Raw genomic sequence first — 12,131 nt, 5'->3', positions numbered from 1 at the left:
TGGGGTTTTGCTCCGATGGCCGTAGCATTTTCAAGAAATGTTTCGGTGACTGTCAGGGGTAACTGCAATGTACTGTGACATTGCAGTAGACTCCCGTTAAGACGAATTCTTGGATAACATGAACAGTGTGTCCCTTTGGACTCAATGTAAAAAAAAATCCTTTTGGGATGAATTGTTTTGCGTGTCTTTTGGTTAAGACTGACTTTTGCAGTGACCGCGAACTATCGCAAACCCCACGTGAAGGCACTCACGGGGGCGTCTATGCTGCGCTGTCAAGGAAAGACAAAATATATAAAATGCTTCTACGCAAGAAAGCACACTCCCACGAGATGGCTTCTGCACACATTTGCGCAAAACTGTGGGGAAGCCGTCTTGCGGGAGCACACTTTCATGAGAAAAAGGCGGGGGCACCATTGCACCTGCGTGGGAAAAGAGCTCTGATCTCGGCGTCATGCGTGCATCACATGCCATGCTATGCCTCCCGCAGACTAAAAAGCGCGTATGCACGAGTACATTCGCTCATTGACTTGGGATTAAAAACTCCGGAGCGCAATTTTCAATTGACGCAGCATTGCAGCACGTGCTATCGCAGTGCAGAGATGGCCAGATATCTGTGCCATGCTCATTGCCTGCGGCACACAGAAATACGCGTTGTTTGTTCCTTCTCAAGGAGTTAGTAACAGCTATGCTGCAGAAGGAGCAAGATAAGAGAGAGGAATGGCTACTCTGCTGGGCACCGTCGAAGTACTCGGAGCAGGGTGAAGAGTGAAATTGCATAAAAATACACACTAAGTAGCAGCCGCTGTGAGATACAGTGAGAAAAATGAGACGGTGAAAAAAATAAATCTAGACCTATGCCATTTGGAAATACAATAATGTGAGCTTGTTTCATGCTCTTGTCTTCAGCTCACCTCATGCATAGTGCAATAAATGCTGTTTTTTTCAATTATGGTTTCTCTGAAAGGCCATCTTATTCACTGTCTTCATGAAACATATATTTGGACGCACCTAGCAGGCTCGTCTATCATTTTTTAGGTGCACTTCTGATGAGACGAGCAAATTTTCTGGTCTCTTCAAGCATCTTAAAATGTGACCAGTGGAAGTCAGGTTTTACTCAATAAGCACCCATCAGCTGCTTTGCCACCAATTTGGTTCATGGAAAGTGGGGGCCAGGTTTAAGCACTGAAGCATTGAGCAGGTTGACTCCGAAGTTCTTCATGCATCGACTGCTTGTTTATTGATCTCACCATGTGATGGTGTACCTTTCTTTATGTTTTATTGGCATTTAATGCTGCCCAAAAGTTTCAGTGCCCCGATTATTTAATAGGTATTAGTGCTCTTATTCTTGTTTCAATCTCATTTGCAAGTTCATTACAGGTATCTTATTTCCAGATTTTATTGTCTAATGTGCTCTTGCTTTGTAGGTAGCCTTCTAATTCTTACTGCACTATCTATCACATGTCTATTTATGGGGTGCTTGACGCAGCTAATGCATCCAGGGATGGTTGACGCCACTTTGCCCCTTGTCTTCGCAGGTGTTGCGAGGGGAGAATTACGGACGGTCCTGTGACATTTGGAGTGTCGGCTGTGTCCTCATTGAGATGGCCACCAACGCACACCCTTGGGAGGACTGCAAAGTACTAAATCACCTGGCACTCATATACCGGGTGAGGGTTCCGTGCATGTGGATTTGTCACGTGTGTGTACGTGCAGATCCAAGTGAGTCTGCTTTCCTAAGTATCTTGTCCACATTTAATAACATAGTGGGCCACTCTTCAGCCGAGGTTTGACAAGGGTATTGCGCACTAATTGCTTTAAGACAAGCTAAATTTACACTGTATTGGTTTTGTTTTGTGGGGTTTAACGTCTCAAAGCGACTCGGGCTATGAGGGATGCCGTAGTGGAGGACTCCAGAAATTTCGATCACCTGGGGATCTTTAACGAGCTCTGACATCGCACAGTACACGGGCCTCTAGAATTTCGCCTCCCTCAAAATTCGACCGCCGCGGCTGGGATTGAACCCGCGTCTTTCGGGTCAGCAGCCGAGCTCCATAACCACTGAGCCATCGCGGCAGCTTGCATTGTATTGGGGAACAATGACATGTCTATAGTGAAAACTTGAAAATTAGAGTGGGGCCTCACTGCTACATACCTGCTTGTAGTGTAGCTATGATTTAAACAGTCATGACATATGCCTAACTTAGCTGCCATTGAAACTAATGTATTTTTTGACCACTTAGTCTGCAGTAGCCTACCACCTAACAGAAATTATTGCGTACCACATTCACATGTCATAGTGCACAAAGTCAAACCATCTTGTTTGATTAGGAATGTCACTGACACTGCACTGTGGTGTAACGCATTTTCCACCCGATGTAGAAAACTTACCTTGTCTCCGATTCTCACAGCACAAATGCTGCTGCAGTCTGAAGATGCTTAGAGGATGGATTGCCAAACAAAGGCACTCTGCATTTGGATGATTTTTGACATGGCATTTCAAATTTCAGGCTTATTCATATTTGAGTCATCGTGCACCCTGTAAGTGTGTGCCGAGCTGCTATTATTTACTAAAGGCTGATCGTCTGGACACAGAAGCGCAAGGCAAAAGGGTTGGGTCAACTGAAAATGCTGTTTGAATAGAATGGTTTCAAACCATATAAACACATACCAAAGTAGACAGAGTATTGCTTGAATTACTGCTAGCTCAAGACACTGAGGACAAATTACCATATTTGGTGGAGTAATTTGTGCCTTCACGTAACTACACGATCGACAGCTGCCGTCGCCAAAACTACACGGCCATGCTATTTTCTGACCTAGCGACAGGGCCCCTTCTATCATGGTCATGCCTGCCGTTACGCACATGTAAGTGGTGCATGAATTGCAATGTACTGCGCATTGGCAAGATTTTTAGATGGTCGCTTGCCCTGTTAGTGACATCTCAAGTCAGCACACCTTCGAGAGCCCCATGCCACCATGCGAAATTCTGCAAGTGGGCTTTCCTGCGTATTGCGTTGACCAAAACGGGATGGCGTAGCTTATGCTAGGATTGTTCTGAAGGTGACAGGATGAGTGCCATTAGGCATGGGGGTTAAGTATGCCACACATTATGAAAAAGATCCAACAAAAACCGCACGTTTTAAGGCGAAACCTTTACTACGCCAGCCAGCGAGCCATTTCAGCTCTTCGCGCCGTATGCTGTATGTGCTGGCCGAAGAATGACCTTGAGCCGCCGTTGCCTGGCTTCACGATTGTGTTGTTGCACGATTGTTCCTTTGAACTGCTCACAAGCCATCATGCCATCCATTGGGGAACTACATAACATGGAGTTGGGCGGGAGGGGGCATGTGTCTTATATTTGGGGTCAACTTTTTATATGGCTAGAGGGTCATAAAGGTCATAATTGCACAATGTGACCTTTGCAGTGTTTTTTAGGGCATTTTTGTCCCTCATGTAATTTATGACCCCATTTTTGAAGCTTTAAGTTTAAGGAAATAAGTGCACAAATTACACGCAGAAATATAGGAAGTGGAGTTGTCCTTTGTGTTCGTTTAATACCGTACGTGACCGTTGGCCTCAACAGCAGTTGTGTACAGTAGTGTGGGCCGTGCAGCCAGAGAGGGAGGCTGACAGTTAGTCACGAACGGGTCTGTGCAGATCTCGTGTGCCCAGTCTCCGCCGCCGGTCCCCAAGGTGCTGAGCCTCAGGACACAGCACTTGGCCCTGCAGTGCCTCCAGCTTCGCTCCGAAGACCGTCCGCCAGCCTCCGACCTGCTCTCCCACCCCGCCTTCAAGGAAGCCGGCCTCCACTCGACCACCCAGGAGCCGTGAGGACCCCTTGCAACTACAGCATCAAGACCAATGGGTTGTTTTTGGAGGTCCAATGCATGCCTTACCATAGCTGCCCCCGAGTGACTGCATTTTAGTAGTGTCGCAAACTCGATGTGACTTTGTTTTTCCCCGTGACTGTTTGTTGTCCAGTATGTCTCGCTAAACTTTCGCTGTGAGTCATTTGATAGAAAGATTTCCGTTTAATGACACACCCTTGCCTCACTTCCTTTTTGCCTCACTTTTGAAGAAGTCCCTGGCCATGTGGCGATGCTTCCGGTAAACTGTGAAGACAGTGCTCGCCACCTGGGCCACTAAGTGCCACTCAAAACCTCCGCTGTTAACCTTGAGAATGCGGTCCTTGGGCTTTTTGCAAATAACTATATGTCAGTTGACGTGTCTGAACTTTAGCAAATTACTGCTTTGTGAAGTTTATTGTGTCGTGCACTGTCACACACCTCGGGTGTCTCTCGCAACACCAGCACCAAGACCTTGGGACAAGCCACGCACTGTTGTTTGCGTCTATCTCGCGATTCTGTCGAGCCCTTAACGTGGTCACATATATTGTGTGTGCTGTTGCTCTCTCCGCTGGCTTTGTTTGTCCGTGTGGTGTCCTGTCACTCGGGGGTTAGCTGCGGTTGGTGCAAAAGCACTGCAGCAGCATGTTAGTGGTTGGGTTTTCTTTACTGCATTGGGTTTTCTTTTACCTCAAACAAAATAGAGACGAAACGGGATGTTGTGTCTCTGTTTTGGTTGCATTGGCTAGAGGGTCCCAACACAACATAGCTGCGTGCCCTGCTTTATTATATTTTCCCTCTCCGTCTGTCTCTCTTTTTTTTTTTTTTTCTTCTCTACCTCAACATAACGCTTCCCACTCTCCTTTGCATATCCTTGTGTAAGCTGTTTGAAAAATGCACGGCAGGACTGAACGCAGCCACAGCACTGTAAGGAAATGTTTGCCGCCTTGAAATGCACTGCAGTGTTCACTGTGCGAGTGTAGCTTGCCAATTGAGAAAATATAAATCAGCTGACGTTGCAAAGGCAGATCCAAAACGTGTGTGCACTGGTTTACCATGGTTCAGAAGGAGCCTCTCTTCGGAAATCGTTGTTGACCCCCACCATCTGATTTTTAAAACGTTGCAGCAACATTGCAAAATGTTTTCAGTCCTGCCTACGACATACTTGTTATCTATCAAAGTGTGTGCCAAAATATATGTACTTGTGAGAGAAAAGGGGAAAAAGACAAAAAAAAAGAGAAAAGTGTACTTAATGTCGCGTGTATTGTCATGCGTCTTAGTTTGCAAGTGTTCACTTTTTGCCGTTGCTGCCACTGTCTCAGTCTTTTGGGGCGCACCAATGGGAATTTTTTTTTCAACCTTTCACTTTATTTTTTGTTTATTGCTGCTGGGAACCATATTATATGTGCTGAGGGTCTTGAGAACAGCAGCTAAGTAGCCTTGCACCGACAGCACTGTCCGGCCTTTGCAGTGCGGGCACTTGTTTCTGGTGTTCAGAAATGGAAAATGGAAGAAAACCTCTATTTTACAGATTAAGAGGGAGGGGAGGGGAGGGAAAGGCATCTTTGTCTCGGTTCATTGGTTCATGCACTTGCCACCACACAATGTCTTCTTCTTCGTTAGATAGTAACGTTATGTAAACATTTGTGGAGCATTCCTCCTCTTCGTTCCATCAGTTGATGGAACAACTGTAGCTTGTAAAACCACGCGTAAAGCCTTTTAGCTTTGGTGTTGTAATTGATTTGCGTTGACGTCAAGCATCATCAAGTGCAAAGGGGCAGTGAACTTCTTGCATCAGGGTCCACTTTGAGCGGGTTGCAAGAAATTCATTTCAGTAGCACCGTTTCTTCACAACTGTCTGGTTGTTTTCGCATTCTTTGACCGGTTGCATTCAAGTTGTGTCAAATTTGAGCAAGAGTTTAAACTGTGCTCAACCAGTCAGAATATAGGTATCTCAAGCACAAAAGAGCATTTGCTGCTGGTTCTTTTCTGCCTTGGATTGTGCAATTTGCCAGGGTAGTGATGTGTGTGCAGCCGTTCTCTTGTCACGCACTCAGTGCGATGGGGACAGCACTTCGGAATAAGCTTACATGTACAATCTTGCCTATGGTACTATTATTATTGGTTACACACACTACTTTTGTGTGAATTTGGTGCATTTCGTGCAAGTTGCCATTCTCGCGGTTTATATATATATTTTTTGTCATTACCTGTCACAGGGGTTGCACGACTTGTGATTGTGCACGTTGGAATTTTTTTTTTTTAACATATACAATGCATGGAGCTCTCGTTTATTAGCGCAGAAAATGAAACGACTGAGGTCGTAGTTGGTGAAGCTTGGAGAGGCTGTCGTTGAAACCTTCTGTTTTTTTTTGTTTTTCGAGGAAATTTTGCCATGTTGTGCTGGTCACTTCCACTGCTTCAAAAATGTCACATGCATCACGTTTTGTTTGTGACTCAAATGTGCAAATGCCTTGGAAGAAATGTCATTTGTTGGTACAAGTGTAAAAAAAAAGAGAAAAGAGGCATGTTGCACATACATTACTTGTTCAGGTAATTGAACATGTTTCTCATTTTGCTGGTCATGCACTGGTTCCAAAACCATTGTCATCACATTGCTGTCATCTCATACGTGTCATACATTTTTGTGTCATTTGAATTGTTTTCTTCACATTGTATCATTTTCTTTTTATTTTCCATCACCAAAGGAACCAGCAAAAGTTTTTGTCATGGGCTACCAACCGGTTTGTGTGTTGTTCATCTATTTATTTATTTTACTCACAAGTGGTCCTTTGGCAAAAAAAAAAAGAAGCATTGCGCCACACGTGAAGGGTCATTATATTTAGGTGCTTATATGCCTCGCCATGATTCACTCATGCACCAAGCGCCACATAATGGCGTCTCATGCACTACAGTTGGACACGTAGCAGATGACACGTACAAAATTTAGCTCTAGTGTATGTTTAAAGCTGCAACCTTGCAGTAAACTCTGTCCAAGAGTAGCATTCTTTAAAAAAAAACAGCTGGCTAGTGCATGTGCCTTTGCATGTGGTGTTTTTTGGGGGGTTTGGGGTGAAACTCCTGGGGCCATATTAAACTTGGGACCACAATAAAGCTAAAAAAATTTTATCCAAAGCAACTCTATGATGCAGCACTTGTGTATTCTTTTCACATATTTATCATTTTCTCCGTTTCTTTTTTTCCCTATAAATCACCCAGTGCTTTTAATGCAATTAGTTATTTAAGTAACCTGACCCGTATAGTAATCGGGCAAAATCTGTTTGTTGTTCTTGGTTATTTGTTATCATTTTGTTTCTCTTCTTCGTAACAAGATGTGTGTTTTAAATTGGTAGTGTTGACAGCGCAAGGCTGTTTTTTCCTGTGTAATGTTGTTTTGGGCACATCATATTCACTTTTTCTTTCATTTATTCATTGGAAGTATCATTTCTAGATACCTTGGTGTCGTATAGTAGTAGTTATGTAATGCAATCACCCTGTGATGACATCTTTTTTGTACCACTTTGGAAAAAAAAAACACTAGCACTGGCGTAACTGACGCACACAACAAACTGCACTTGATGTTTCCATCTCGTCTTTTTGACAGGTTGTTGTAGTTGGTTAGGGCAAGACGGAAATTGTTTAAGAAATATAGTTAAAAAGGTAATGGAAATCAGAGAATCTAAATAAAGCCTGTGTGTAAAATGCAGCAGTGCAGGTTGAAAAAGAGATTCGCTTTGTCTGTCAAGGATTGATTCGTCAAATTTTTATTCATTCTTGATATCGTCAACTGCACGTTTGTGTGCGATACACAAGGGACCTCTAGCATGGCATATACCTTCACCGCTTACTGCGGTCACCTGTCGCCATTCAGCATACACAGGTAGTGCCAGGTGCAGTCCCATCGGCACTAACCTGCACATGCACATTGGCGGTTGCTCGCCGCGGTGACGGTATACGCTGTGCTGAAAGCCTCTAATATTGATCTCGTCATGCGGGTTGATTTCTTTTCGAATGACCACAAACAGATATTGGTCGCCCTAGAAGAAAAAAAGAACGCAGAAAGCGCATTTATTTTGTGTGGGTGCAACTAGCATGCCGTGGCAACTTGTGGAAAACGGTGAATTTTTTTTTCCTTTCCAAGAAGTGGTGGTTTTCTTTGTATCTGTTTTTTTCTCCCGCTCCAAGAGATTAGTACCTGAAAATCATTGACAGTGCCTTATGTCCTTCGTCTGCCATGAAGTGTGATCGTGAAGCAGTATTTTTATATAACTCAATTGCATTTGTTGATTCTTTATGCCCTTTTTTTTTTACTATGCATGCACATATTTTAGCCTTTATACAGTGTTGCATACTTTACACTGCTCTCACTATATGAGGGGCCATAATGTGTTTGATACGTGTGTGCCAATTAAAATTCGAAAACATTTTAAAAAGTGTTAATTATTTGTATTTTTTTTTCCCATTCTGCATATAGTGTAGTGCGAATTTACGCTCTGTGTTAATGAAGTACCTCCTTTGTCAAAAGTAACCGACCAACGGGGCGTTGCTTCTTAGTCGTGTAGCGGCAGCTCTTAATCTGTAAATGTGGGCGAGGTAAGCAGAGCGCTTTTCCTCACCTGTTCACACATTTCAGTTTGTAGGGACGCTGTACTGGCTCCACTATAAGACTTCAAAGCGAATCCCCGCTGCTCGGTTTCTTTTCGCAAAGGGGGTGCGTTGCCTCATGTGGCCCCATAGTGGTTTTCTCAGCCACTACAAGTTGCATTCCATGCCGTAACAGAAAATTCCCTAAATTATACCAAAAAAACCACTGGCATCTTGAAGATCACTAAGTTCTCAAAGAAGTGAGAATCTTGATTCCCAAAATTTTTTGAAACGGCTAAAAAATTCCCTTTTCTGAAAATTTTATCCTTCAGGTTCTCTGAAAAAAAGGAAAATTATCTGTGACATCACTGGCTGTTACTGCCTTGAAACATAGAATTCTTTCAGCCACTTCTGCCTTGATGCAACTCTTTGTAATATTTGTGGGATTGCAGGTACTGTGGCAACTGCGCAATCGATCCCACCTCACTATGAAAAGACTCCGACAAAACAGTCCTCTTATCAAAGCCCCAAAACACAGAGCTACTATGCTTGTTGGCTTGTTGGACTTGTTAGGTGAAATTTTTCACCGTGAGTGAGAAGACCTGCTTCAGCTCTGCGTGATTTGGCCTTCCAGGAGCTTTTTGTAAGTGCTGCGTGTTGCATAAACAGGACATGGGGGACTGGCTGCCTTGCAAAAGTTATTGTCCTCTCAATGATGTGGCACCCACAACTGTGGTGCTGCTGTCACTGGAACTAAAATACACAGGAAGATGGAATTGATGACCACTCGCCCCCCTAATCCTCATCAAGTCGAGCAACATTTCCGGTACTGCCAGAACAACCTCTTGGCATCTTCATGAGCTTGCCCCCATGCTGTACAACTTAAAAAGTGCACACGCATTCCAGAAATTCTTTAATGAGGTCACCTGCTGGCTGCCATTTGCTTTTGCATACATGGACAACATCTTGATGCCCAGTGGAAAACCAACAGCTGAAGAAGCACCTTCACCTTTGTTTTGGGGCCTTGACAAGTACGGCCTTGTATTGAAACCACTGAACTATGTCATCATGGAAAGCATGTACCTGCTCCCTCACTGCATCACTCCACAAGGCACCTGCAAGTGCAGGCAGTAAAGACCTGTCCTGTCTCTGCTTCCTTCCACAAGCTTTCTATTGCTAGTGCTAGTGGACAATTCGCAAAAATCTGCGTGAAGCCTCCAGAAGTGCACCTACACCCTAAATAATATACCTATATGGGAGTAAAAAGACTAAGCTGTCCTCTAGCACACACCATTTATTAAAGGGAGTGTGCTAGAAGACAGCTTACTCCCTCTTTATTCCCTTCTGTTTAAGTAAAAAGGGAATAAGCTGTCCTTGAGTGCACTCTCAATCTGACAAACTTCATTAGTAGTTCATCTCATCCTGTGCCAAATTTTTTCTATCGCGTGCCGACTAGCTCCGCCGTGGTTGTACAGCATGTCAAGAGTAATAGCCCGGACATGCCAGAACTGGATGAACGTTTATTGATAGTAGTGGTTCGTATTTATAGAGGCTGCTCGAAGCGGGCACGTGTCGGCATCATCGGTAGCTGGCGATACACATGCGTAACGTATGTACGACACATCTCCTGTTTATTAGTTTGTTGTAACGTGTCGACGATTAACTGGGTTGAAGTTCCGATCATAAATGAAGTCAGTTTGGTTGGCGCCTGTTTCTGCAGGACCGCCTTACTGTTGGTTACAAATCGAACGCTTCTCTCGGCAAGTCCAGGGCTGGAAATCCAGGGATCGATGAAACATGCTTGAACTCGTACCTGGATGCAAAACAAGCAAATTTGTGAGAGGGGAATTGGGGGGCCATTATCACTGCACATTTCGGCTGGAATTCACTTTGTCAATGACTGCGAACTGTGATGTCGCTTACTTCTGGAAAGGTTGATAGAGCATCGCACACGCTCAAGTATAGAACTACCGCTATGCTGGAAGATATCAACGCCAACTGTGTACCAAGCGTAATGTGGTGTCGGTCACATCAGAAACTGGTTGCGTTGTTGCTGGTATGCACATTTCTGGCAGACAGCGCAGCCTTTTTAACATCCTCTTGATATCTGATCGGAGTCCAGGACAGAGCAGAACAGGTTGAGCCCGCGCTTTGCTCTTATTCACGCCCAAATGACCATGAATCCGTTGAAACACCTCCGCCCTTATCAACTTTGGGATGAGTATACTTTTGCTCCTTTTAGCACAATTTCTTCGATCAGGGACAATTCTGGAGCAGCTGGCTTCATGCAGCCGACTGGGTCGCTTATCACTGACTGCAGATCAGGATCGTTTGCAGTGGCCTCAACAAGTTGGCTTATTGTTTTGCTGCTCACCATATCCGTGGCCACCACAACCGCATGAACCCCTACGTCGTCTGGGGAGCCGGTGATGTCGGAGTTTCTTGGGTCACGACCTTGACAGCATGCCGGCCAGCAGCAACTGTTTTCCTGGTACATTTTGCAGGGTATAATAGTACTTAAGTGAACATATAAGAAGAAACAGCCTTAGCGGCATATCGCCGATTCCTTTCGACGCAACCGCTAGAGTGGGCGGTGGTCTGTCTCGACAATTCTTCGGCCGTGAACTAAATGGTAACTTTTCGCACCCAAATGCAATTCCCATTGTTTCATTTTCTATGTGGGAGTACCTTTTCTCAGTCGCGAAATTCGATGCATAGGCTGTTAACAGGTCGCCAGCTATCGCCATGCCGTTCCAAAACACCAGCTCTTAGACCACTTTCTGTCCACTGGAAGATTGTCTTTTTTTTTTTGTAAGGTTTCAGAACAATTTGGTCTTTTCAGCCAGATGCGGAATATACTTCCCAAAGTAATTGGCCACGCCCAGCATCCGCTGAACCGCCGTCTTATCAGCCGGGCGCGGCATTTCGGCTAATGATGCACTGACTGGGAGATTCGGCTTTATCCCATCTTTGCCGATAATGTCAGCCAAGAATTCAACCTCGGTGCGTGCGAACTTGCATTTGTTTGCATTGAACGTTAGGCCAGCCTGCTTAGCTAGTTACAATGCCCCGCGCAGACGCTCATCGCGTTCTCTTCGAGTAGCATGCCATAGTAGGAAGTCATCAGGGTACACGTGCACGCCTGGTGCTCGGACAAAAATCTCGCCTAGCGTTTTTTTTTTTTGAACACCTCGGGCGCTGAAGCAACCCCCAACGGCAGTCCTCGTAACGCCCGAACGGTGTAGCGAACGTGAAAATGGTTTCTATGTGACCTGATCCAAAGGAATTATGAAACCTCGAGTTACTATCGAGCCGGGAGAAGTATTTAGCGCCAGCAAGCTCTGCCTCAATATCATCACGCTTAGGCATGTGGTAGTGTTCGTGCTTCAGGTACGCGTTAATGTTCCTAGGATTCATGCAGACCCACAGTTTTCCATCTTTTTTTCCCGACGTTAACGAGCGGACTCACCCAGTCTGTTAGTTCGTTGAGCCTTTTCCATGCGCTGCAGCTTCTCTCGCAGTGTTTTTTTTTTTTTTTGCAGAGCCAAGTGGACGGGTCACGCCGGCTATCACTGGTATGGCATCTTCGCGCAATGCCATCCGGTACGGAGGGGCTACGCACACATTCTTGTAGCATTTTGTCGGAACTTGTGGTTTCCACTGCACGAACCACCAGCCCCAGTGACTCAGTTGCCTGTAGTC

At 44.9% G+C, this 12,131-nt stretch overlaps 1 protein-coding gene across 4 annotated transcripts in view; it reads left to right on the top strand.

Moving 5' to 3' along the window:
- The window catches only part of LOC144110190 (mitogen-activated protein kinase kinase kinase 1-like), a 92,509-nt gene extending 84,231 nt beyond the window's left edge, over nucleotides 1-8,278 (top strand). For all 4 annotated transcript variants that reach the window (XM_077643029.1, XM_077643026.1, XM_077643028.1 and 1 more), the window contains 2 exons: nucleotides 1,536-1,667; nucleotides 3,658-8,278. In XM_077643029.1, the coding sequence (XP_077499155.1) occupies nucleotides 1,536-1,667; nucleotides 3,658-3,831 (306 nt within the window). In that variant the 3' untranslated portion in view covers nucleotides 3,832-8,278. The remainder of the gene's footprint in view (nucleotides 1-1,535; nucleotides 1,668-3,657) is intronic.
- The last annotated feature ends 3,853 nt before the right edge of the window (nucleotides 8,279-12,131 follow it).

This window comes from Amblyomma americanum, chromosome 11 (genome assembly GCF_052857255.1).
Source record: "Amblyomma americanum isolate KBUSLIRL-KWMA chromosome 11, ASM5285725v1, whole genome shotgun sequence".
In the NCBI taxonomy this organism is placed as follows: domain Eukaryota; kingdom Metazoa; phylum Arthropoda; class Arachnida; order Ixodida; family Ixodidae; genus Amblyomma; species Amblyomma americanum.
The sequence above is the reverse complement of the archived record's forward strand: the minus strand, read 5'-3'. Positions and strand labels throughout refer to the sequence as shown.